At 39.1% G+C, this 27,390-nt stretch overlaps 2 protein-coding genes across 4 annotated transcripts; both read left to right on the top strand.

Moving 5' to 3' along the window:
* Positions 1-2,409: 2,409 nt before the first annotated feature.
* Positions 2,410-11,535, top strand: LOC113140074 (calreticulin-like). Its single transcript, XM_026323805.2, has 9 exons — positions 2,410-2,622; positions 3,367-3,468; positions 5,861-6,064; positions 6,250-6,344; positions 6,442-6,651; positions 9,677-9,790; positions 10,002-10,145; positions 10,305-10,397; positions 10,550-11,535. Exons 1-9 carry the CDS (start codon positions 2,532-2,534, stop codon positions 10,760-10,762), a joined length of 1,266 nt encoding a protein of 421 aa, XP_026179590.1. The 5' UTR covers positions 2,410-2,531; the 3' UTR covers positions 10,763-11,535.
* A 5,079-nt stretch (positions 11,536-16,614) lies between these two features.
* Positions 16,615-26,859, top strand: rad23ab (RAD23 homolog A, nucleotide excision repair protein b). Of its 3 annotated transcripts, none has more exons than XM_026323322.2 (10): positions 16,616-16,855; positions 19,968-20,049; positions 20,509-20,588; positions 20,751-21,166; positions 21,883-21,929; positions 22,155-22,282; positions 22,361-22,478; positions 23,249-23,430; positions 23,889-24,035; positions 24,505-26,859. In XM_026323322.2, exons 1-10 carry the CDS (start codon positions 16,787-16,789, stop codon positions 24,616-24,618), a joined length of 1,383 nt encoding a protein of 460 aa, XP_026179107.1. In that variant the 5' UTR covers positions 16,616-16,786; the 3' UTR covers positions 24,619-26,859. The 3 variants fall into 3 exon arrangements, with proteins under 3 accessions (XP_026179108.1, XP_026179107.1, XP_026179106.1); XM_026323321.2 differs by having other exon boundaries at positions 16,617-16,855; positions 23,246-23,430; XM_026323323.2 differs by lacking the exons at positions 22,155-22,282; positions 22,361-22,478 and having other exon boundaries at positions 16,615-16,855; positions 23,246-23,430.
* Positions 26,860-27,390: the final 531 nt, after the last annotated feature.

Raw genomic sequence — 27,390 nt, 5'->3', positions numbered from 1 at the left:
CACATTTCTTGTTACTCTCATATTAAAATTGGTACTACTTATTGGCATTAGTTACACTGCATGATGAGTTTTATTGGGTGCAATATAGTGACAGTTCTTGTGCATTTTTTTGGGTGCGCCCCACATTTTATTTTGTAAAATCTGCACAAGGTCATCATCGCTTTTTTTAAAAGCTGCAGTCGTGTCACGTTTGATGTGAACATATATGGTGCGTAAAATTCGCCTCTGAATTTTTCGCCTTTTCATTACATTTATTCACGTTGTTCCCGGTGTGTAAAGGCGTTACGTCTTTATTTAATAACACAAAACTTAAAGTAGGGATTTCACTGAGACACAGCGAGAGTCATTAGGTGAGACTCAGAGTGAGGGTGAGAGAACTCAGCTGATTTAACAGTTCAAACCTCTCAGGAGCAAACAAAAACTCAGGCTGGAGAATAACAACTTTGGCTGATGCGAAGAGGTCTCAACAGGTGCGGAGACTATCCGGACTAGAAGCAGGTATGGAAGCGTGCTGAGGCAAGGGCAGGGGCGGACTTAGTGATTCGGGGACTCTAAGCAATTTCACGTACGGCGCCCCAACAGTCAAACCTTGAATTCGAAACTCTCTTTTCCTAGTCTAAAGACGTCTAAAGACTTCCTTTCAGTGTTTTACTTCCAGCGACAGCAACTCCTGACTAACCTGACCAATGGCAGTGCTGGTTTTTAACCTTTCTGACAAACTGTGCAAACTCTCCATGTGTTTCTTGTGGTCCAAAGACCTTTCATGCATTTTTAACTGGGAAAACAAATTCCTTCAATTATTATACCCATCACCACTGCACATATTGGACCAGTTACCAAAGATCCGACAGCAAAAACACAGCACTGTCATTTTTCACTGTAGACAAGCCACGATTGGCTAATCTTTTCACCATTTTTCATATTAATGAAGTAATTACTGTTTGTGAATCGTCGGCCATCACTGTTCAGTGTGACATTTTCTTTTATTTGAATAGGCCCTCTCTTAATAAACTCACAGCGCTCATTGAGCTACATTTACCGGCACATTGTCATTATCTCCCGGTGCCGTGGGTAAACTCATCCCTGTATCTGCAGGCGGACGCAGGAGAGGGGCTACTGCAGCTTCTGTGGGAGTTTGTGGGGAAAAAAAAAGAGGTGACTTCTGGAAGTTTAGCCACATTCTTTTTTATATCGTCTTTTTTCCTCATTTTCTCAGCTCCGCTGGGGTAGCTGCATTTCATTTTTTTTGTCTAATTTCCTAAACCTCAGCTTCTGCTTGCATATTCTGACTCCTGTGCATTCTATCTCTCACGCTAAACTCTGTCTGTCTGCTCTGCTCTCATCTGGCAGTGGCAGAGTCATTGAACTGCTTGCAGTATGATAGTAAAGTTTCACTATTAATGATGGGGGGCCCGCATTCGAGCAGATGTAATAATAAAGTTAAAATCTTAATGGTTATAGACAGGCTATACAATAAACTATAGAAAACTAACAAGTAATTATAATTTATACAGGCTTCTTGGTATTTGTCTGGGGCCCCCTAATTCCTTGAGGGGCCTAAGCGGCTGCTTACCTCACTTATTGGTTAAATCCGCCCCTGGGCAGGGGGCCAGGAGGTGGTGAGGTGTGGTGGTGAAGAGGATCCGGGAAAATTCTGAGGAGCTGGATAATGAAGGTGCACTGGCTCAGAGAAGCTAGTGGTGGTGGTCGAGAAGAGATCACTGCTGGACTTGAATGGTAAGAAATTAGTTAAAGTGGAAAAATCTGAAGTAAGGCTTCAACTAGAAGCTGCATAGATCACTTGCTACTGTCTAATGTCGAAGTGCAATTGGTGCCAAGTTGTTATAGAGTGCTGTCTTTTAAAGGGCTCCCACTGATGTCTTGACGTGGATATGATGCATCTCATCACCCATCATGTAGCCTCAGCAGGCCCACACATACACACACAGACAGAGAGAGAAACAGAAAGAGAGGGAGAGAGAGAAGTAGAAAAAACATCTCAGGCTGCAAGGCAGCAGTGGATTCCTGACAATTCTCAGCCAAGTAAAGAGCAACTACAGGTCACCCAAGGCCTACTTTGTTGTCTACCCACCATCATTGTATATTATTATTAGCATAATTATAAGTAGCTGCTATTAAAACACTATTAACCCATCCAGTAACAACTAACCTCGCGTCAAAATAAATACCGTTGTATATGAATGAAGTTTGTTAATTCTACTTCTGTCATAGCAATTATGGCATCAATCCCAAAGTTTACGTAGGAACCACAAATTTTTATGTAGACCCTGGATACAGCAAAACGGAACGTATGTTCTCTCCGCCCACTGCCGATTCACATCGGATTCAACACGAGTCTTTCCGAAAACTAACTCGTGGTCTCGTTTCATTGGCGAGACGCTCATCCAATGAACTTTGGCCATCTGTGCACGGCTTAGTGCTGTTGAATTTTCGGCTTACGTCTCCTTCAGTATTAGCTGATTTAATTTCAAATCTGATCTTTACCTCGGTGCTTGAAAGAAACTGCCAATATGAAGCATACGGGAATAGTTGCAGTCTTTGCATCGATAGTTGTCATTATTGACGCTAGAGTTTTCTTCAAGGAACAATTTCTGGATGGAGGTGCAGTATAAACCAATCTCATGTCTTCCTGTCCTATTTCATGAATGATTGTGTTGGAAAAGAGTCTGCTTTCACTAAGTTAAACGGTATAATTTGGTAGTTTCTCTTAAATATATTGGTTAATTAAAAGAAATTTCCTTTAAAACTAACATTGACATTACTTCGATTTAACCCATTATATTAGAGAAAGGCCATGATATGTATATAATTCAATTAAAAGATAAGGGCCAAATTAGATAAACGTTAAAGTATTGTTATATAACACTAGGGTAAATATTCTAATACTATTTTTTAAAACTTAGACAAGCAGATGGAATAGTTAAAATGATTCATTAATTTTCATTCTCATAACATGTTACGTGTGACCAAGCATTCTTTCGCTTTTGATATTGCACTAAGATTCAGTTCGTTTCAGTGGTGTGTGTAACTGGGCTTTTCCTTGCCGAACTACTTTATGTTAGCGCTAGCATAAAAGAAGAACGTAAAGCTTGTAGCCTGGCAACTAACTTTCAAATACTAAAACAGTGCTAGTGGTAAATCAGATAACGTTACACCACTTTTTATCAAAATACCTACCTCTGAGCAGTGGTCTCTTAACCCAGGTAAATTTATGCTTTTATATGTAAAATTTAAAGTCTCATGTTATTCTGCAAATACAGCAGAGTAGGTGTGTGAAAGAAGCTATGCAGAAGTATGTTTTGGTAAAAAATTTCTGACAGTGAGTTGTGCAATGCTGTGTTTCAGATGGCTGGAAGAACCGGTGGCAAGAGTCGAAGCACAAGTCAGACTATGGTCAGTGGAAACTGAGCGCTGGAAAGTTCTATGGGGATGCTGAGGCTGATAAAGGTAAGTGTGCGTATATACAGTGGGTACGGAAAGTATTCAGACCCCTTTAAATTTTTCACTCTTTGTGTCATTGCAGCCATTTGCCAAAATCAAAAAAGTTCATTTTATTTCTCATTAATGTACACTAAGCACCCCATCTTGACAGAAAAAAAACAAATGTAGAAATTTTTGCAAATTTATTAAAAAAGAAAAACTGAAATATCACATGGTCATGAGTATTCAGACTCTGTGCTCAGTATTGAGTAGAAGCACCCTTTTGAGCTAGTACAGCCATGAGTCTTCTTGGGAATGATGCAACAAGTTTTTCACACCTGGATTTGGGGATCCTCTGCCATTCTTCCTTGCAGATCCTCTCCAGTTCTGTCAGGTTGGATGGTGAATGTTGGTGGACAGCCATTTTCAGGTCTCTCCAGAGATGCTCAATTGGGTTTAGGTCAGGGATCTGGCTGGGCCAGTCAAGAACGGTCACAGAGTTGTTCCGAAGCCACTCCTTTGTTATTTTAGCTGTGTGCTTAGGGTCATTGTCCTGTTGAAAGGTGAACCTTCGGCCCAGTCTGAGGTCCTGAGCACTCTGGAAGAGGTTTTCTTCCAGGATATCTCTGTACTTGGCCGCATTCATCTTTCCTTCAATTGCAACCAGTCCTCCTGTCCCTGCAGCTGAAAAACACCCCCACAACATGATGCTCCCACCACCATGTTTCACTGTAGGGATTGTATTGGGCAGGTGATGAGCAGTGACTGGTTTTCTCCACACATACCGCTTAGAATTAACGCCAAAAAGGTCAATCTTGGTCTCATCAGACCAGAGAATCTTATTTCTCATAGTCTGGGAGTCCTTCATGTGTTTTTTGGCAAACTCTATTCAGGTTTTCATATGTCTTGCACTGAGGAGGGGCTTCCGTCGGGCCACTCTGCCATAAAGCCCCGACTGGTGGAGGGCTGCAGTGATAGTTGACTTTGTGGAACTTTCTCCCATCTACCTACTGCATCTCTGGAGCTCAGCCACAGTGATCTTTGGGTTCTTCTTTATCTCTCTCACCAAGGCTCTTCTCCCACGATTGATCAGTTTGGCTGGACGGCCAGGTCTAGGAAGAGTTCTGGTCGTCCCAAACTTTTTCCATTTGAGGATTATGGAGGCCACTGTACTCTTAGGAACCTTGAGTGCTGCAGAAATTCTTTTGTAACCTTGGCCAGATCTGTGCCTTGCCACAGTTCTGTCTCTGAGCTCCTTGGGCAGTTCCTTCAACCTCATGATTCTCATTTGCTCTGACATGCACTGTGAGCTGTAAGGTCTTATATAGACAGGTGTGTGCCTTTCCTAATCAAGTCCAATCAGTTTAATTAAACACAGCTGGACTCCAATGAAGGAGCAGAACCATCTCAAGGAGGATCAGAAGAAATGGACAGCATGTGAGTTAAATATGAGTGTCACTGCAAAGGGTCTGAATACTTATGACCATGTGATATAATATAATACTTTCCTAACCCACTGTATACTGTATACTTTCCGAACCCACTGTATACAGTGGGTACGGAAAGTATTCAGACCCCTTTAAATTTTTCACTCTTTGTGTCATTGCAGCCGTTTGCCAAAATCAAAAAAGTTCATTTTATTTCTCATTAATGTACACTCAGCACCCCATCTTGACAGAAAAAAACAGAAATGTAGAAATTTTTGCAAATTTATTACAAAAGAAAAACTGAAATATCACATGGTCATAAGTACTCAGACCCTTTGCATTGACACTCATATTTAACTCACATGCTGTCCATTTGAAAAATTTCTACATTTCTGGTTTTTTCTGTCAAGATGGGGTGCTGACTGTACATTGAGAAATAAAATTAACTTTTTTGATTTTGGCAAATGGCTGCAATGACACAAAGAGTGAAAAATTTAAAGGGGTCTGAATACTTTCCGTACCCACTGTATATATATTGACATTATATATATATATATATATATAACATTATACATTTTATAGACACACTCATTAAGACCGCTGATACAGATAGAACACAACAAGTATAATCTCTGTGTTAAAGACAAAGTAATTTAGGAATATTCAACTAACATCACAAAATCACTGCCAACAGAGTTTTGTCAGTTAGTACTGTACTTGAGTATCATGTATTCCTAAACACACTTTTAATTTAGTTAACACAAAGCAGTTGAGCCAATGTTAGAGGTTTTCAGGCTGCTTGAGTCCTCAGTACAGTTGCCCATTTCACTTAGTTAGTAATACAGGCTAACGTATATCTTTTAATCACTGCGGTAAGAGGTTAGAGAAAGAATTACTACTGCATTATTGCACACAAAGCCATGAATAGCTTTGAGCCTTTTTTGCTAACAGCTGTTCACACCTATGATTTTTCTCATCTGCACCTACACCAGGTATCCAGACAAGCCAGGATGCACGCTTTTATGCCCTGTCTGCCCGCTTTGAGCCATTTAGCAATGAGGGAAAGCCCCTGGTCATCCAGTTCACTGTTAAGCATGAGCAGAAAATCGATTGTGGAGGTGGCTATGTCAAGCTCTTCCCCTCTGACCTTGATCAGAGCGACATGCATGGAGACTCTCAGTATTACATCATGTTTGGTGAGTCAAGAGACACTTGTAGAGGGCAAGTGTCTCAGGAGAGATCATGTGATGGAATGCTTAACAAATTTTCCTAATAAGTGTTTTTTTTAAACCAGCTGTTTCAGGTGTACTAGCTACTGTGCTTCCTCTGTAATGTTAATAAGGAAATTAAATATATAACAAAACATCTGCTATGTCTATAGGGCCTGATGTCTGTGGATACAGCACAAAGAAGGTTCATGTCATTTTAAATTATAAGGGTCAAAACCACCTCATCAAGAAAGATATCAAATGCAAGGTAATGTTTGCAGAAAGCTTGTTGAATTATATTGATTTTTTTGTTTTTTGTGAGCATGATTTTAAAGATTCTTCCTCTAAATATGTTCTCTCTGCAGGATGATGAGCTGACTCACCTGTACACACTGATTCTGAATCCAGACCAGACATACGAGGTGAGAATCAACAACGAAAAGGTGGAGTCCGGCACCCTGGAGGATGACTGGGATATGCTTCTCCCAAAGAAGATCAAGGACTCTGAGGCCAAGAAACCCAACGACTGGGATGACAGGGCCAAGATCGATGACCCCACTGACACAAAGCCAGAGGTAAGAGATTGGTTTTACTTGCCCTATCTTGGCTTTGGTATTGTATTCACGTTCTTCCACTGGTATCACAGCTCCGTTGAGCCCAGTGTTCCCTTAGCTCTCAGCAGTGATGAATTTATGAGTTTCTTTACAAATAAAATCACAACTATTAGAGATAAAATTCAGCAGATGCTTCCTATACCTGCAATAAATGAATCTTTTACTACAGTAGCTCTTGAATCATCTGTAGGACCTCAGTTATGTTTAGACTGCTTCTCTCCGATAGATCTCTCTGAATTTACATCAGTAGTTGCTTCATCGAAATCATCAACGTGTCTCTTGGACCCCATCCCAACTAGACTGCTTAAAGACACCCTGCCATTAATGAACTCATCTTTATTGGACTTGGTAAATTTATCTCTAGTATCAGGCTACGTACCACAGGCCTTTAAGACTGCAGTAATCAAACCTTTACTCAAAAAGCCTAGTCTTGATCCAGGAGTCTTGGCTAATTATAGACCAATATCCAACCTGCCATTTATTTCTAAAATCCTAGAAAAAGCTGTTGCTAAGCAGCTATCAGACCACTTACACAGGAATGAACTATTTGAAGATTTCCAATCAGGATTTAGAGCACATCATAGTACAGAAACAGCACTGTTGAAAGTTACCAACGATCTTCTCTTAGCCTCAGATAATGGACTTGTTTCGATACTTGTCCTCCTAGACCTTAGTGCAGCATTCGACACCATTGACCACAACATCTTATTACAGGGACTGGAGCATGTGATTGGTATCAGAGGAACAGCGTTAAAGTGGTTCCAATCCTATTTATCGGACAGATTCCAGTTTGTTCATGTCCATGATGAACCTTCCACACGAACAAAAGTTAGTTATGGAGTTCCACAAGGTTCTGTGCTAGGACCGATTCTGTTCACCCTGTACATGCTTCCTTTAGGATATATCATTAGGAAGCACTCTATTAATTACCACTGCTATGCGGATGACACTCAGTTATATCTATCTATTAAACCTGTTAACACAAACCAGTTAACCAGACTTCAAGCCTGTCTAACTGACATAAAGGCCTGGATGACCAGTAACTTTTTACTTTTAAACTCGGAGAAAACAGAAGTCATTATATTTGGGCCTAAAAATCTCAGAAATAACTTTTCTAAAATTATAGCTACTCTAGATGGCATAGCCCTGGCCTCCAGCACTACTGTAAAAAACCTTGGAGTTATTTTTGACCAGGACATGTCCTTTAACTCACACATAAAACAAATTTCTAGAACTGCATTCTTTCACCTGCGCAACATTTCCAAAATTAGGAGCATCCTGTCTCAAAATGATGCAGAAAAACTAGTCCATGCATTTGTTTCCTCAAGGCTAGATTACTGTAACTCATTACTATCTGGATGTCCTAATATCTTAATAAAAAGCCTCCAATTAATCCAGAATGCCGCAGCCAGAGTCCTGACAGGAACTAGCAAGAGAGATCATATTTCTCCTATATTGGCTTCTCTTCATTGGCTTCCTGTAAAATATAGAATAGAATTTAAAATCCTTCTTCTCACATACAAATCCCTTCATAATCAAGCTCCTTCATACCTTAAAGACCTCATAGTACCATATTATCCCAATAGACCACTTCGCTGTCAGAGTGCAGGCCTACTTGTGGTTCCCAGAGTTCTCAAAAGCAGAATGGGAGGCAGAGCCTTTAGCTATCAAGCTCCTCTCCTGTGGAACCAGCTCCCAGCCTGGGTTCAGGAGGCAGACACTCTCTGTACTTTTAAGGCTAGACTTAAAACCTTCCTCTTTGACAAAGCATATAGTTAGGGCTGGCTTCAGGCAACCCTGAACCATCCCTTAGTTAGTTATGCTGCTATAGGCCTAGACTGCCCGAGGACCATCGGTGCACTGAGCTCCCCTACCCTAACCCCCCCCCCCCCCCCCCCCCTTCTCTCCCACCTCATGTATATTACACCATTGAATGTTACTAACCTTGTGCTCTCTCTCTACCCTAGTTTGTGCTCTCTCCCTCCCTCTCTCTCTCTCTCTCTCTCTCTGTACCTTCTGCAGGTGTCCCTGGTCCTGGAGCTGTTTATCGCTTATGTGCAGTTACTGGCCCCACCAACTTGCAGTGTCTATTTGTTGTTTATTGTTGCTGTTCTTTTCTCTCTGCTCTATCCACTCACCCCAACCGGTCGAGGCAGATGGCCGCCCAAACTGAGCCCGGTTCTGCTGGAGGTTTTTTTTTTCTTCCGTTAAAGGGAGTTTTTTCCTCTCCACTGTCGCCAAGTGCTTGCTCATAAGGGAATTGTTGGGTTTTTAGTTTTAGTTTTTGTAAAGTGCCTTGAGATGATTTGTATTGTGATTTGGCGCTATACAAATAACATTGAATTGAATTGAATTGAATTGAATAGTCTCCATCATACTTGTACTGGCAACACTGTTGAGATGAACCACCTGACTGAACATGTTTCAGTACACCCTATTTTCATGTTACTTTCAAGAAGCAGTTTTATTAGCTGTCTGGTTAATTTTATTGACTAAAACTAGGAACTCCCTGCATTTTTATTTTCAAACTGGGTTTATTAATTTAGGTTAACTTGTTTTTATCAGGCCAATGTCATCCATCTATTTTTTTTTTTTTTTAAAACAACTGGTAATCCTTCAAGTTATCCTGATAGGCAGTGTGTTTTAGTTGCTCTCAGTTCATCAATACTCAATAGTGTGGGTTCTGTTTTAGTGTGGAAATTTTTATTTTGTTTGTCATGTATATATATAAAGTAAGGGACAGAATACTTTATAAAGTCTATATAAGTATTTCATTTGAAATCATATTTCAGCATACATTGGTCTCACTTTTATCTATAGATGACTTTATGTGTGGAATTCACCTGAAACAATATTTAAGTACCTGTGAATAAGCTCTACTTTTGCAAGTTTTCTCTAAGAAATTGTCGCTCCAGCACAACAGTAATAAATACATTTTAAGGCAGTTTTGAAGAACTGTAAAATATTTAAATCTGTTGTTTTCCAGCACTGGGACAAGCCAGAGACCATCCCTGATCCTGATGCCAAGAAGCCTGATGACTGGGATGAGCACATGGATGGAGATTGGGAACCTCCCATGATCACCAACCCGGAGTATAAAGTATGACTTGTATAGCTATGAACATGGAATGGGACTTTTCTAGAGAACAATTAAAATCATTTTACAGATGTTGGTGATAAGAAATGAATGTATTTTTAAGGTTTTGCATCAGTGTAGGGATTTAATATTCTGAAGGCATTAGTTGTATCATAGAATTGGTCTAATAACATTACTGTCACCAGACCTAAGGACTGTTTTGTTGTCTTTTCAGGGAAATTGGAAACCCAAGCAGATTGATAACCCTGGCTACAAAGGAGTCTGGGTCCACCCTGAGATGGACAACCCAGAGTACACTCATGATGCTACAATATACAAGTTTGACAATATCGGAGTGCTGGGCCTGGATCTGTGGCAGGTAATGCTTTTGTGAGTTGGAATAGGTGACTTGTGGAGCCTGCGAATAGCTACTGGCTTGTTTCCTGCTATGTGGTAAAAACAGTTGGGTTGAATAAAGATATGAAAAAAGTATCAGTTGTCTCAATTCCTTGAATAACTAATGTTTCTGATTATTCAGGTTAAGTCTGGCACAATTTTTGACAACTTCCTGATCACTGACGATGTCAAAGAAGCAGAGGAGTTCGGCAAGAAAACCTGGGGAGCTACTGAGGTAGGACTATACTTAGAAATACTATATTTAGAGTCTAATAATCAAGTGTATTGACATCAAAATTACCTGGTGTTATATTTATAATATCCAGTGTGTTAAACACCATACTCCTGTTCAAAACATTCAAACAGTTTGTGTTCTCTGTCCACCAGGAGCCAGAAAAGAAGATGAAAGAGGAGCAGGAGAACATGGAGAGGAAACTGAGGGAAGAGGAGGAGAAGAACAAAAATAAAGATGCCGAAGAAGATGAGGATGACAACGAAGATGGTGAGGAGGAGGATGAAGAGGGAGAGGATGAATATGACGGTGAGGAAGACGGGACAGATGAGGAGGACAGTGATGTCAAACAAAAGGATGAGTTGTAGAGGAGTCGGCTATGCACTGCTGTGTGCCTCTGAAGGTTCAAACTGAAAGCCCTGTGGACTCTGGCCTTGGATACTGCAGCCTTTTATTCAGGTTTAGGGGTAGTGGAGTGGTGGGAGGTGGGCTAAAATCTGATTTTTTAATTTTTTTTTTATAATGATTTCTTTTTTGAAGTCTTAAAATTGGAGAAGAGTTTCCATGTTATTCTTCTGTATTGTATCTACTTTGGTTGAGAACTTTCTAATTTAATGTGATTTGCTGAATGTCAGCGCGCGTGCGTGCGTGCATGTGTGTGTCTGTCTGTGTGTGTCTGTGTGTGTCCTGCAGTTACCCACAGAGCCAATTCATTTTTAATGTTGTCTTTGTTTGTATATCAGTAAATTAAAGGGGTTGTAATGTTTGCTTCATGCACGTTTGTTTCTCCTGTGATGTAATGCTATTTTGAAATTGACCCACTTCATAATTTATTCAATTGTTACCTTCATTTCCTGAAAACACAAAGCTCTGATTTCTGCATATGTGAGTCCATCCATCCATCCATTATCTATACCTGCTTATTCCTTCTGCATATGCCCTTCAGCCAATTCTGTGTGATGCATGATGTGTGTGCAGAATGTGTTTGACAGGGAGATTCCATTAGATACAACTGTGATTTTTACAGTCTTCATTTTCTCATTTCTTCTAAATGAGTGACTGTCCCATGGGTTCACGCTGTTTGAGTTTGCTCTGTTTGTGGGGTGTACTGAATAAATTCAAGCTTCTCTCAACAAGCTGACATCTGTTTGTGATGGTAGTAGTTATCAATGTGTGAAATATATATTTATGACCTATAGAATGGAGGCAAAAACATATCCCATTCCATAACCTTATTTTTAATGTTTTCAATGGTAAATAGTATAGCATATGTATATTAATATGTAGTATATAGTGTCTATACCAAGAGTTTTTGTATAGATGACAGAAAAAGTACTTTTACAAGAGGATCTCTAGCATTAGGTGTCGATTTCTTCCTTGATCTTTATCATGTTCATCATGTTTTTCATTTAACAAAATATGTCCAACTACACAGTGCATCAGTGTTTTGCCTAGTGAAGTATTAAGTAAAAGGTTTGTTGACTGGGAGAGATCAGAAAATGTCTGATCAAAGAACTAGTATACAAGCCCAAGACCATTGAATGTCAACCACCTAGTTACCACTTGTCACAATTCTATATCTACAGTGCAGTAGCACAGGTGACATACAGTGGGTACGGAAAGTATTCAGACCCCTTTAAATTTTTCACTCTTTGCATCATTGCAGCCATTTGCCAAAATCAAAAAAGTTCATTTTATTTCTCATTAATATACACTCAGCACCCCATCTTGACAGAAAAAACCAGAAATGTAGAAATTTTTGCAAATTTATTAAAAAAGAAAAACTGAAATATCACATGGTCATAAGTATTCAGACCCTTTGCAGTGACACTCATATTTCAATTCAATTCAATTTTATTTGTATAGCGCCAAATCACAATACAAATCATCTCAAGGCACTTTACAAAAACTAAAACTAAAAACCCAACAATTCCCTTATGAGCAAGCACTTGGCGACAGTGGAGAGGAAAAAACTCCCTTTAACGGAAGAAAAAAAAAACCTCCAGCAGAACCGGGCTCAGTTTGGGCGGCCATCTGCCTCGACCGGTTGGGGTGAGTGGATGGAGCAGAGAGAAAAGAACAGCAACAATAAACAACAAATAGACACTGCAAGTTGGTGGGGCCAGTAACTGCACATAAGCGATAAACAGCTCCAGGACCAGGGACACCTGCAGAAGGTACAGAGAGAGAGAGAGAGAGAGAGAGAGAGAGGGAGGGAGAGAGCACAAACTAGGGTAGAGAGAGAGCACAAGGTTAGTAACATTCAATGGTGTAATATACATGAGGTGGGAGAGAGGGGGGGGGGTTAGGGTAGGGGAGCTCAGTGCACCGATGGTCCTCGGGCAGTCTAGGCCTATAGCAGCATAACTAACTAAGGGATGGTTCAGGGTTGCCTGAAGCCAGCCCTAACTATATGCTTTGTCAAAGAGGAAGGTTTTAAGTCTAGCCTTAAAAGTACAGAGAGTGTCTGCCTCCTGAACACAGGCTGAGAGCTGGTTCCACAGGAGAGGAGCTTGATAACTAAAGGCTCTGCCTCCCATTCTGCTTTTGAGAACTCTGGGAACCACAAGTAGGCCTGCACTCTGAGAGCGAAGTGGTCTATTGGGATAATATGGTACTATGAGGTCTTTAAGGTATGAAGGAGCTTGATTATGAAGGGATTTGTATGTGAGAAGAAGGATTTTAAATTCTATTCTATATTTTACAGGGAGCCAATGAAGAGAAGCCAATATAGGAGAAATATGATCTCTCTTGCTAGTTCCTGTCAGGACTCTGGCTGCGGCATTCTGGATTAATTGGAGGCTTTTTATTAAGATATTAGGACATCCAGATAGTAATGAGTTACAGTAATCTAGCCTTGAGGAAACAAATGCATGGACTAGTTTTTCTGCATCATTTTGAGACAGGATGCTCCTAATTTTGGAAATGTTGCGCAGGTGAAAGAATGCAGTTCTAGAAATTTGTTTTATGTGTGAGTTAAAGGACATGTCCTGGTCAAAAATAACTCCAAGGTTTTTTACAGTAGTGCTGGAGGCCAGGGCTATGCCATCTAGAGTAGCTATAATTTTAGAAAAGTTATTTCTGAGATTTTTAGGCCCAAATATAATGACTTCTGTTTTCTCCGAGTTTAAAAGTAAAAAGTTACTGGTCATCCAGGCCTTTATGTCAGTTAGACAGGCTTGAAGTCTGGTTAACTGGTTTGTGTTAACAGGTTTAATAGATAGATATAACTGAGTGTCATCCGCATAGCAGTGGTAATTAATAGAGTGCTTCCTAATGATATATCCTAAAGGAAGCATGTACAGGGTGAACAGAATCGGTCCTAGCACAGAACCTTGTGGAACTCCATAACTAACTTTTGTTCGTGTGGAAGGTTCATCATGGACATGAACAAACTGGAATCTGTCCGATAAATAGGATTGGAACCACTTTAACGCTGTTCCTCTGATACCAATCACATGCTCCAGTCCCTGTAATAAGATGTTGTGGTCAATGGTGTCGAATGCTGCACTAAGGTCTAGGAGGACAAGTATCGAAACAAGTCCATTATCTGAGGCTAAGAGAAGATCGTTGGTAACTTTCAACAGTGCTGTTTCTGTACTATGATGTGCTCTAAATCCTGATTGGAAATCTTCAAATAGTTCATTCCTGTGTAAGTGGTCTGATAGCTGCTTAGCAACAGCTTTTTCTAGGATTTTAGAAATAAATGGCAGGTTGGATATTGGTCTATAATTAGCCAAGACTCCTGGATCAAGACTAGGCTTTTTGAGTAAAGGTTTGATTACTGCAGTCTTAAAGGCCTGTGGTACGTAGCCTGATACTAGAGATAAATTTACCAAGTCAAATAAAGATGAGTTCATTAATGGCAGGGTGCCTTTAAGCAGTCTAGTCGGGATGGGGTCCAAGAGACACGTTGATGATTTCGATGAAGCAACTACTGATGTAAATTCAGAGAGATCTATAGGAGAGAAGCAGTCTAAACATAACTGAGGTCCTACAGATGATTCAAGAGCTACTGTAGTAAAAGATTCATTTATTGCAGGTATAGGAAGCATCTGCTGAATTTTATCTCTAATAGTTGTGATTTTATTTGTAAAGAAACTCATAAATTCATCACTGCTGAGAGCTAAGGGAACACTGGGCTCAACGGAGCTGTGACTTTTTGTCAGCCTGGCTACAGTGCTGAAAAGAAACCTGGGATTGTTCTTATTTTCCTCTATTAGTGATGAATAGTATGCAGTTCTGGCTTTACGGAGAGCTTTTTTATATGTTAGTAGACTGTTTTTCCAGGCTAGAAAAAATTCCTCTAAGTTTGTGGAACGCCACTTCCTTTCCAGCCTTCGTGATGCCTGCTTTAAGGTACGAACATGTAAATTATACCATATTTAACTCGCATGCTGTCCATTTCTTCTGATCCTCCTTGAGATGGTTCTGCTCCTTCATTGGAGTCCAGCTGTGTTTAATTAAACTGATTGGACTTGATTAGGAAAGGCACACACCTGTCTATATAAGACCTTACAGCTCACAGTGCATGCCAGAGCAAATGAGAATCATGAGGTCGAGGGAACTGCCCAAGGAGCTCAGAGACAGAATTGTGGCAAGGCACAGATCTGGCCAAGGTTACAAAAGAATTTCTGCAGCACTCAAGGTTCCTAAGAGCTCAGTGGCCTCCATAATCCTCAAATGGAAAAAGTTTGGGACGACCAGAACTCTTCCTAGACCTGGCCGTCCAGCCAAACTGAGCAATAGTGGGAGAAGAGCCTTGGTGAGAGAGGTGAAGAAGAACCCAAAGATCACTGTGGCTGAGCTCCAGAGATGCAGTAGGGAGATGGGAGAAAGTTCCACAAAGTCAACTATCACTGCAGCCCTCCACCAGTCGGGGCTTTATGGCAGAGTGGCCCGACGGAAGCCTCTCCTCAGTGCAAGACACATGAAAGCCTGCATAGAGTTTGCCAAAAGACACATGAAGGACTCCCAGACTATGAGAAATAAGATTCTCTGGTCTGATGAGACCAAGATTGAACTTTCTGGCGTTAATTCTAAGCGGTATGTGTGGAGAAAACCAGTCACTGCTCATCACCTGCCCAATACAATCCCTACAGTGAAACATGGTGGTGGGAGCATCATGTTGTGGGGGTGTTTTTCAGCTGCAGGGACAGGACGACTGGTTGCAATTGAAGGAAAGATGAATGCGGCCAAATACAGAGATATCCTGGAAGAAAACCTCTTCCAGAGTGCTCAGGACCTCAGACTGGGCCAAAGGTTCACCTTTCAACAGGACAACGACCCTAAGCACACAGCTAAAATAACAAAGGAGTGGCTTCGGAACAACTCTGTGACCGTTCTTGACTGGCCCAGCCAGAGCCCTGACCTAAACCCAATTGAGCATCTCTGGAGAGACCTGAAAATGGCTGTCCACCAACATTCACCGTCCAACCTGACAGAACTGGAGAGGATCTGCGAGGAAGAATGGCGGAGGATCCCCAAATCCAGGTGTGAAAAACTTGTTGCATCATTCCCAAGAAGACTCATGGCTGTACTAGCTCAAAAGGGTGCTTCTACTCAATACTGAGCACAGGGTCTGAATACTTATGACCATGTGATATTTCAGTTTTTCTTTTTTAATAAATTTGCAAAAATTTCTACATTTCTGTTTTTTTCTGTCAAGATGGGGTGCTGAGTGTACATTAATGAGAAATAAAATGAACTTTTTTGATTTTGGCAAATGGCTGCAATGACACCGAGTGAAAAATTTAAAGGGGTCTGAATACTTTCCGTACCCACTGTATTTATAACTTGAATACTTTTAGGCTTTGGCCACCAGCAAATGAAGAGTCACTAATATTTTACTGAGTTATATAGAGTATTTGATTAAACGCTTAGGTAATGGGAAACACTTTTTTTCAAAAAGTTTCAAAAGTTCAGTAGTTCATGAAAGTAATGGGTACCAACGTTCAGAATTATCTTGTGATATGCCTTTGATTAAATGCTTTAAGGTTTTTAATTTGGCATGTTAGTGAGACAGTCCTCCGTTTGCAACATAAGGGTTATGTAGGCATTTTAATTTGAAACGAATACCTCTATATTTAGGAACTATGCATGCATTATTAACGTTATTTCTGTGAATGCACTGTTTGAGGAATTGACCGCATTCTCCGACTTGAGATTTCCAACAGCACATAAACGCGGCACTATGGTGTCTGCCTACATCCTTATCCACAGCAGTAGACAGCGGCCGTACCCAGCCTGCTTCGCGGCACTGAGACAGCTGAGTCACACATACATTTCGACCCGGATAAATAGATATTGTGAGAAAAATAAGGGGCCCAGTCAAGAAATAATCATCACTGCGCTGAATTTGAGCCGAGCTGACTCTGAAGCCGCGTTGAAAGATGTTGACGATAACGCTAAAGACACTTCAACAGCAGACGTTCAAAGTAGAAATTGACCCAGAATTGACGGTGAGTAGAAGTTAACGGGGGCTGAAGTAAACATGTTCAGGCCGGGTCGGCTGGCATAGACGTAGGTTGTAGCATAGGCAATAGGAGCTAATGTTAGCCACAGTAAATTCTGCTAAATAGTATGTAGAAAATACAGTAGCGTTAGTTTCATGCTTGTTCACATTAACGTTATGTCTGTATGACAAATGTGCATTCGAACAAAATAGCAGTTTTGCAGGACGTTAGAGTCAGTAAGGTAGTGTAGCTAGCTCAAAGTAAAAGTGTAACATGGTTTATTGAATTAAAAGTACAGCATATAAAATCTGGAAAGAACATTGTAACCATTATTGTTTTTCATAAGTCAAATAATCATTGGAATGTATTGTCTATTTAATACATTTGTTTTGACTTTGTATCTTTGTAGTCCCCCGGACGTTACACTAGTATGAGAGGCATGAAGGTTTATATTGAAAATAACGACCGGAAATGTTGTTTGTACTTTAGTTGAACTTGATAATGTTTGACTTGTTATAGTGTTATAGTGAATGACGATGCAATTATTCATGTCTCAGGTCTGTTAATGTAGTCATAGGAGGAAGGATTTGAAACTATTAGTTAGGAAAAGAACCAATTCTAGCGGAGTTTTTAAAAAATCATATAGTAAGTAATATTCTAGTAAGATTGTGCATATTCAACTAATAGTCGTTTTTGTCAAGTGTCAGCACGTGAGATCATAATGACTACCAGTCACTGGCACTATAGTGTGAATATATACCACGCACTTATTCTTCAGATAAGGGACAAAACCTGTTTTAGAACTAAAATTTTTAAAATATTCTACATTAATTTAGAATTGACATATTTTCTGAGTCTTGACTATCAAACCATGCAAAGGAACATTTTATTTATAAAACACTTTTTCTTAATATAATCATTATTTACTTCTATGAATTAGTTTATTTTCTACCTTTGATTTTAGTGTTACAACTATGAAATGTATTTCTTTCATTGACAAATGAGACAATAAGATGTATCTACATCTTATTAAGTTAACATTAATAAATAAACTATGTAAACTCAACACAGTAACCACTATTTTTTGAAAATCAACAAAAACATGCAATAGACAGTGTTGGCAATCACTGACGGTGTTGACAAAATCATTAATCAGCACCATCATTTAAAGTAGGAAATATACACTAAAACACTTCAAACATAACTGATTTTTCTAACTAAATGAAAAAATATATTTGTCTTTGAACATTAAGTGGAAAGTCCTCTTCTGGAGCTGTAATGGTTCACTGGAAAAAAAAAAAGATAAAAATTGTCAAAAAGATGTAATGTCATTGTTGTGTCACTGGCTTTCTTGATTTGACTAGTGCTTTTCCCATGGTTCTCATTTTAAAGTCACCTGACATTGTAAAATGCTAGACAATTTTTGTTTCAAAATGCTATTTGAAATATGAAAAATGTATTTGCATTGTAACTAGACTCTTGAACCTGATTTTCGTTTACTTGACATGATTGATAATATTTTTATGGTTCACTATTGTTAAAGAATTTGTTGTTTATAATAATAAACTTAATATAGAATTACACAATTTAAAAGCTATACCTTCTAAAGCACAGCACACGTGTGTTCCATGTTCTAAAAGTGCATGCTATCCATCCATTATCTATACCCACTTATTCCTTAACCAGGGTCACGGGGATCTGCTGGAGCCCATCCCAGCTCTCTTTGGATGAAAGGCAGGGGTACACCCTGGACAGGTCACCAGTCCATCGCAGGGCCACATATAGACACACACAAAGACAAACAACCACACGCACTCACACCTTTACCTTTACATGAGAATAATAACATGGGCATACACATTTCTTCATTCCGTGGATATAATGGATCATACGATTAATATAAACAATGGCAGAAAATATAGATTGCGTTCGTGAAATCCAGTGGAGAACTGGATAATGTAGCTGATCAGCTAGAGGGTTGTACAGGATAGTTATACAGGTTTTTTGTTTAGCATATTCACATGGAAAGGTAACTCAAAATGCTCAAAGAAAAAAAGAACACAAGAAAAATAAAAGATATACAATATAAAATAGCAAACAAATTTAGTAAGTGTACAGAAAAGTTTGATAAAGTACAAACAAATTTAAAGCAGAATTATAAAATAAAGCATTGGGTCAATTAAAAGCAGTGCACTAAAGGAAGTATTTAGTGAAGTGTAATAAATGGCTACAGTTGGAGCAAATCTAAGTTGCAGATAGGTCTGGTTTCAGCTATGAGCACCATAATGGCTGAAAGCCATTTCACCGTGTTTAGTTTGTACTGTGGGCACCACCAGCTGACCGGTCCTTGCAGACCTGGGACACCTACCAGGCTCATATTCATGTCGACTCAGTAAACATATCCCTGTTATATTTTGGTCCCAGACTGTTTGGGGACTTGTAGACAATAAGCAAGCCGAAAATTAAATTCTGTGTTTAACTGGAAGCCAGTGCAGGAATCTTAAAACTGGAATAATATGTTCCCTTTTCTTGGTGTTTGTCAACATGTCATAATTTTGAATGAGCTGCAAATGTGTAATGCTCTTTTATTGAGGAGGATAGTCAAGTGCATTACAGTAGTATTATTGAAGTCTTGCTTAGATAAAAAGTTCCTCATTTGAGCTCTTTGAAATTTAATTTTTAATTTTTTAATTTTTAATTTGAAAATTAAAATCCTCATCAATGACTCCACAAAGATTGTTGACATGTGTTTGTTTTTATTAACCTAGCAACAGCCTTTCTTTATTGATGAAAAGAATCATTTCAGCTTTAGCATTATTTAATTGAAGGAAGATTTCTAACTTATATTGTTCATTAGTCAGTTGAGAGAACAACCCTGGCTTACGAACTCATAAATCATGCTTAATATGGGTATTGGTCTCAATACTTATCTGCAAAATACCAACCTTTAAAAAGTAACACATTACCATAACTTACAATGGTTTGACATTTCCAGCAACAACTCTGAGATTACACTCTTGCTATGTAATTTTTAGTGACACTGTGTAACATTTAGAATTGTTTCCATTTCAGTAAATTTCCCAGTAACATCAGGGTTTCATTTGTTGATGTTTGTCAGGTAAAAAGCCTAAAGGAGAAAATTGAGGCAGACAGAGGGAAAGATACATTTCCTGCTGTGGGACAAAAACTCATCTATGCAGGTGAGGTGGAGGATGACTTTACAGAGAAAAGCCATATCATATTCAATTATACCAAAGCCACAGAAAATGCTTGTGTTGCTTTATTGTCAAGTGTTTGTTTGTGTTTGTCAGCTGCTTACCTTGCCTTTTGAAGTCACTCCTCAAGGTATTTCTAGTTAAAACCACAGGAGCAGTTATTAATCCAAGAAATTAACTTAACCATGGAGGGTCTAAAAGTGATTTCAATGTATATAAGCTTATTGTTTATTGTTGATTTAAACAGAGCATCTGTTATTTCTTTGTTTGATGACCAGATAGCTACACAGGATAACAACACATCTACTGTGTACTTCTGATATAAGTTATTTGCTTATGTTTATTGTGTTCCATACTTTCCCACATTTTGAACAGTCAGAGCTTGGTATTTAAAATTGTGTCATAAATCATTTCTCATTTAATGTTTCTGCTTGGACGTCACAGGTAAAATCTTAAATGATGACATCCCACTGAAAGAGTACAAGATTGATGAGAAAAACTTTGTAGTGGTCATGGTTACCAAGGTCAGTGTCCTTTCCGATTGTTTTTTAGGTTGTGTCATGTCATCCTAACCACTCTACTGCTCTGAACTTATTTTTTTAAACTGAGGTTTCATTGAGATTGAATTGCAATTTAATGGTATGCAGAAACACTTCTGGTAATGAACAATATTCACATCTTCTCAGCCTAAACCAGCCCAAAAGACACCAAAAGCCACTTCTCCAACTCCCCAAACTGATACAGCTTCAGCACTACCGTCTGCCTCAGCCCCAGCAACACCTTGTGTCCCAGCACAAGCTTCCTCTACACCAGCACATACAGCATCTGCACCCACACCTGCGCCACAGTCAGTGCTTCCATCTGATTCCCCACCTTCAGTGTCAGTTAGTGCCCTATCAGCTTCTGTTGAAACAACAGCATCTCTGGACTCAAACATAGCCCCAGACTCAGTTCCAGCTGTGGCTTCAGACGCTACTCTAGCATCCGATCCAGCTCCTGAAACTGTTCAAACAGCCTTGGCCACGGCAGAGAGCCCCACCCCTGCTTCCCAGCCAGAAGAGAAGACAAGGGAAGACCCTGAGAATCAGCCACCTGCGTCCAGGTTTGAGGAAACCTATATTTACATACAGTTAAATTAGAGTTAAATTTATGTTTTTCCAAAAAGCCTGTGGAAGAAATTCTGTGTTAGCTAGCTAACATATTGTAATAAAGAGGAACCTGGTTTAGATAGTTAATGTTCCTGAACAGGTTGAGCCAGTTATGGCATGAAAACAACTTGCTTCTACTCTGTAATTATTTTCAGTTTTTGCCACCTACAGAGAATCAGTGTTTGTGAAATTAGCACAGAGCATGTTGAACAGTAGTACCTTCTAGTTAAAATATTCTAAAATCAGTCCACCACGTTTACAGACTGAAATGTCTCAACATGTACTGGAAAAATTGCAACAAAACTTTGCTCAAGCAATCACATTTCCCTCAGGATTGATTATTTAATACTTTTAATTACTGACGATAATTTGGTAAATTGTTGCTGTTTCTTCAAGTTCCACTATTGGGTCAAAGCTTGAAATTGTCAAATACTTGCAAAAGTAAGGACATCACATCATTTTGTTCTAATTAACAAATGTTAACATACCTACATGGTATGTTTACCTGCTAGAAGTCTACATGTTATCAATGTGAGCATGTTGGTTTTCTGACATCAGCACTGAGTTCAAAGCACAACTGTGCCAAAGCACAGCCTTATAGTTATAGCTAGGTAGATTGGGTTTACTTTATATGTTTAAATGGCTTTTGTTTTTTATTTGCTTCTCTCAGCCTTGCTGATGAACTGGGTCTCCTCGAAGAAGCAGCTTCAATACTGGGTAATATTTCTGTAATTTTTCTTTTCTCTTTTATATAATATTGGCTCATTGGTTAGGCACTGGTTACTGTGTTGAAAATGTAATAAAGCTTACATGCTAAATATAGGCAACTATTTTTAAAAGTTAACATGTGTCACATCTATGACATGGCACAAGCCTGCAAAACACCCTCCTTACTTCAGCTTTAATCACAGGTCCTTTGTCCTACCTCTCCTGTTACCACAGTGACAGGTGCGGCCTATGAGAACCTTGTGTCAGAGATTATGTCTATGGGTTACGAGCGAGAGCAGGTAGTTGCTGCACTTAGAGCCAGTTACAACAACCCAGACCGAGCAGTGGAGTATCTACTTATGGTGAGGATTTAACCACCTTTATCCATAGCTGTCTGCTCCTTTATTATAAAGTGTGTAGCAAATGTGTATGTATTACAGGGCATTCCATCAGATGCCAGAGATTTTCCAACTCAAGAGCCAGTTAGACATGTTGCTCTGTCCAATCCATCCATCCCTGCTACACAGCAACCACTGCAGCCCCCAGTAGCCTCCAACAGTAAGAGCAAATTTATTAATTATTACCTATTTATAAATGTGCATGTCTATGTGTACTGTTTAAACAAAATCAAATATGCTGAAGTGTGGCGTAAATTTAATTTCTCAATCACAGTGAATCCAGAAACTATTTGTACATTATGGTTATACAGAGTCCAGAAACTGTTGTGGTGGCATAGCACTTGTTGCCTCTAGTATTAATTTTAGAACGAGGTATGGGCATTACTTCTGTAAGTTGCAAATGTGATAAAATAATCTTAACACACAATACACTTACCATCTTTTTTTATTTTTTGGAGTTCACATGTCACTTTGCTCAGTTGCATTTGGGTTGCCTTATTTTTCATGTGTCAACTGAACACCAAAGACTGACTGTGCTTCAGACCTGGCAAGTATGACTTAATAAATTATAATCACTAACATGCCAGTAAGGATTAAATTGCCGACCAAGGTGATGTTGTTTTTGTCTGTGACACTATTTTATCAATAATCTCTCATTCTCAAAAAAGGTCTGCAACTCAACTTTTCAGTTCAGGGGTTAAAGAAGTAATGTGCTTACCTCCTGGGACACCTATTGGCTGTCAGACTTGGGCCTATTATGGCAATATAATCATCAAGTTGTTTAAGTACCTTGGTTTGTTGGTTGGTTTGCCTTTAATTCACTGAACTGTCAGAAGCTGGCTTTCCATTTAGTGTAGAAACTGTCTCCTAGAAAATTTACTCTTATCACACCGAAACACAAAACTAACCAGCCTGTCCCTTTACCAGCAGGGCCAGTGTCTGGCAGTCAGTCTCCTTCTCCTGGTGCAGGCTCGGTCTCCACAGCAAACCCTCTGGAGTTCCTGAGGAACCAGCCTCAGTTTCAGCAAATGAGACAGATCATCCAACAGAATCCAGCCCTCTTACCAGCTCTGCTGCAGCAGCTTGGCCGAGACAACCCGCAGCTGCTGCAGGTACCATCCAGCAAATCACCATGCTGCAGTTTGTGTGTTTTCAAGTTTATGTGTTGCCTTTCACAGCCTTTCATTTTATGTGGTTTTTTTTTTAAATAAGAGATTGAAGGGACTTTTATTGTTGCGTTTTCTGGCATTTTTCATCACTGCTTCTATTTTCTTATGCACTAACTTAACAGTGTCTTATTTGTCAATTTTCATGAAATAATGAACTGTAAATTTAATCTCTTACTATAAAAGTAGAAGAAATAACCACAAAGTAGGGGTTTTAAGAAATATCTTGCAGTTGTGAATGATATACTGTAGTTGTATGAATACACTTGCACAATCAAGGAGCTCAGTTTCCATGAGTCCTGTATACGCTTTGAACGGGTGGTTGACCAACAATCATAATCTGTTCTGTGTCAGCTTTAATAGGGGGTAGTTAACTGTGTAGTGATTATTTATATTACTTGCAGCAAATTACGCAGCACCAGGAGCGTTTTGTGCAGATGCTGAATGAGCCACGAGGTGGAGACATAGGAGGGGAGGGGGCTGAGTCTCAGCCACCTACACACACCAACTACATCCAGGTCACCCCACAGGAGAAGGAGGCCATTGAGAGGGTCAGTTCACCAGCCCACTGACTTTACAGTTCAGGGATTCCGAGTTAATCTGGGTTAATTCCTTAAAGATGCAGTGTATTCCTGTATGCAGTGAAGGTGTGTTTACTGTACATGTATGCAAAACTGTGTGTATACCCTTACTAGTAACTTTTTTTGAGACAGTTCTAATTTTGTGGGCATGTGTTCACCTCTGTTGTTGTGAGGACCATTTTGAGCATAATTCCTTCAGAGTGAGGGAAGGAATTCTGCCAGTCCTCACTTTTTCAAATGAGGTCCCAGGATGTAAGCACGTTACTTCTTCTTTTAACAGTTTCTGTTAGAGGGTTAACACTTGGTGGCAGGGTTAAGATTAGAGTTAGATTTAGTTTAGCGTTAGGGTAAAGGTTAGGGGAATGCATTACGTCAGTAAGTGTTGTCACAAAGATAACTGTACACATCTGTGTGTGTGTCTGTGTCTGTTTTGTTTCAGTTAAAAGCACTGGGCTTCCCTGAAGGCTTAGTCATCCAGGCTTACTTTGCTTGTGAAAAGAATGAGAATCTGGCCGCTAATTTCCTGCTACAACAAACATGGGATGATGAATAACCAAGCATCGTCTGACTCGTCACTATTCAACTTAGGGCTGCAGAGTGGATGACAGCACTACCCTAGGTCCATCAGGAAGGAACAAGAAGAAGACAGAAGGAGGAATTTTAATAGTCTGATCATGGTGTTGATGATGATGACATGCTGATCAAAATTAGCTGTGCTGTCTGCTGTCTATTCAGCTGTGATGATCATTATAGGAACTCAGACTGAGCTGTGCCTCACTGCTGTTACATCATTACTGCTGCCGCTTGTGCCGAGTGATTACGCCGAGAAAAGTCATGCCAGGAAATATCCCGATAGCCTGCATCACCTTTAACAGGGTCCCAAGGTGCCTGTCGAGCATGTTAAAGTTATACAACTGAGCATTTACACTGCACACACAATAACATCACAAATATATTCACATATTTATGACAAAACAAAAAGTTCAACATGCAAACTGTGCCAACCTCCTATGTTGGATATACCTGAAAATGTGTTGCAAGCTGTTGACTGTGTCTTTTGAGAGCTAACATTGCTTTTTAGTTAAAAAAAAAAAAAAAAAATGTTTTTTAGTAAAAAGCAATGTTATGTCATGTCACTTCTTCTGGTTGTTTTGGCCTTTGAGAAATATGCTAAACACTCAAAATATCCCAGACTTAATAAGTCCAGTAGCATAAGTTTATCAAGTGGGGTTTTAAATGTTTGAATTTCTGGCTCTTTCAAACTTTTAGCCAATCATTTTGACTTTTTATCTTAAAATCTTTTCTGTTTTCTTAGTATAATCATTGACTCTTGACTTGGTACCTGCTACTTTGACTTAAAATGTCAATATTTTACTTTATCGTATAATTTGACTTAAAGATAAAATAAGATTTTTGACGTTTAACAAGTTTGAGTAGTTTATCTTTTATTTATTAATTTTTACGTCATAATTTTCACTTAGAAAGTTTGAATTCTGAAGCATTAGTTTTGAGTCACCATAAGTTTTATTTCAAATTTTGTCATTCGCTACTTTTTTTTTTAAATTATTTTTTGGGCAGTTTTTTGCCTTTATTTTATAGGACAGTGGAGAGAGAGGAAATTAGGGGAGAGAGCAATGGAAGACATGCAGGTTATATATGACCACCGGCTCGGGAGTCGAACTGGCGTCCCCTGCATATGTGGACGGGTGCACTACTGCTACACCAACAGTAGCCCCCGTCATTCGCTACTTTTGTGGGAGCAGTTTTTTTTAGGATATAGTCTTCCAAAAAGTAAAGACGTTCAAAGTTAGATCAAATCTGCCTGCTAAAAGTGAGTGTCCAACTCTACTACCAAAAGTATTAGAACACTCAGCACTCTACTTGAGCTATGCAACACATTAGCTGTGCAGGTACTGACCTTATGAATTACACATGTGGTGTGTGCAGAGTGGGCACATGCAAATGCAGCACTTTGGTTGAATTGTCATTATGGTCTTTCACTATGGAAGTTTTTTATTTTAGATTAAAGAATCTTAACTTGCTATATAGCATGCTTTGATGGCTAACCATTTGGCTTTTTTTTTTTTTTAAGAAAAATTGTGTTAATTTACAATATTTTCTTAACTGGAATGATTGTAGTCCACGTCCTACTTTCATACAATCTATTTCTCTTCAGTTTGTGTCATATCACATCTACTATGCATCTTAAAGCATTTGAGGTATTGCTCCTTCATGCCTTTTGGGATGTCACCAATAGTGCTAGTGAGCTAGAGCTTCAGTATACTGTCTCAGATATTTTACAGATTGGAGATCATCGTTATTGATAATTAGTTATTTTTTCAAAGGTGGACTAAAGGGAATTTGTATATGTGCTAGAAGCCAAATCAAAAACATATTTTTCAGCATACTGCATGTGCTTTGCAGTTCCTTTGTTTACTTATCTTTATTGTGTTTGAACTGGCAGTTTTGTATGATATTGTAGATGGTGTGTACAAATTTTCGAGAACAAAAGGCACTTTACTATAACAAATGCTGCTCGTTAGCTGTAAGGAGTTATTGGTTGCATGAGGTTGCTACAGTTATTTATAGCTTGACAGTGGGTTAGGAAAGATAAAACCAATAGTGTGCTATTAACCTAATCCCAGTTTATTTGTTGTTTTACCCATTTTGTCAATGTGTTTTGTGAGTTTATAAAAAATGACTTAGAACCTTAAATAAACCAATTGAGGTTTTGTTGGATAGTTGTGAAAAACCTGTTTCACCATTGTGTAAATTAAATGGCTTTTACAAAGTGGATAAGACATGGTGATATTATCATGAGTGATTCAAGAGCATGTATATCACTATAATATACATTCATGAGGTTACCTTTAACCCTTTCTTTTAAGTGTTTTGGTGATGCAGTTAGGTGTCCTGTGGAGTTCATTTATCTACAGTGCATTCAAAAAGTATTTAGACCCCCATTTACTTTTTTTCTATTTTATGTTGCAGCCTGATACAATTATTTTAATTCATTTTTTTCTCAATCTACACTTAGTGCCACAATATTTTAAAGTGAAAACAGAATTTTAGGAATGTTTGTAAATGTATTAAAAACGAAGAACTGAAATAACACATTTACATAATTCAATTCAATGTTATTTGTATAGCGCCAAATCACAATACAAATCATCTCAAGACACTTTACAAAAACAAACAAAAAACAACAAATCCCTTATGAGCAAACACTTAGCGACAGTGGAGAGGAAAAACTTTAATGGAAGAAAAAACCTCCAGCAGAACCAGCCTCAGTTTGGGCGGCCATCTGCTTCGACCGGTTCGGGTG

This window comes from Mastacembelus armatus, chromosome 4, assembly GCF_900324485.2.
Source record: "Mastacembelus armatus chromosome 4, fMasArm1.2, whole genome shotgun sequence".
NCBI lineage: Eukaryota > Metazoa > Chordata > Actinopteri > Synbranchiformes > Mastacembelidae > Mastacembelus > Mastacembelus armatus.
Note: the sequence above shows the minus strand (reverse complement) of the source record. Positions and strands in the feature narration are given on the sequence as shown.

What these genes read in the sequence shown, in the direction of transcription:
- rad23ab (XM_026323321.2), top strand. Translation starts at nt 16,787, where the DNA reads ATGTTGACGATAACGCTAAAGACACTTCAACAGCAGACGTTCAAAGTA. An exon ending in AAATTGACCCAGAATTGACG is followed by an intron (nt 16,856 to 19,967) that starts GTGAGTAGAAGT and finishes GATGTTTGTCAG; the next exon opens with GTAAAAAGCCTAAAGGAGAA. An exon ending in CAGTGGAGTATCTACTTATG is followed by an intron (nt 22,283 to 22,360) that starts GTGAGGATTTAA and finishes TATGTATTACAG; the next exon opens with GGCATTCCATCAGATGCCAG.
- LOC113140074 (XM_026323805.2), top strand. Translation starts at nt 2,532, where the DNA reads ATGAAGCATACGGGAATAGTTGCAGTCTTTGCATCGATAGTTGTCATT. An exon ending in AGAAAGATATCAAATGCAAG is followed by an intron (nt 6,345 to 6,441) that starts GTAATGTTTGCA and finishes TTCTCTCTGCAG; the next exon opens with GATGATGAGCTGACTCACCT. An exon ending in TCACCAACCCGGAGTATAAA is followed by an intron (nt 9,791 to 10,001) that starts GTATGACTTGTA and finishes TTGTCTTTTCAG; the next exon opens with GGAAATTGGAAACCCAAGCA.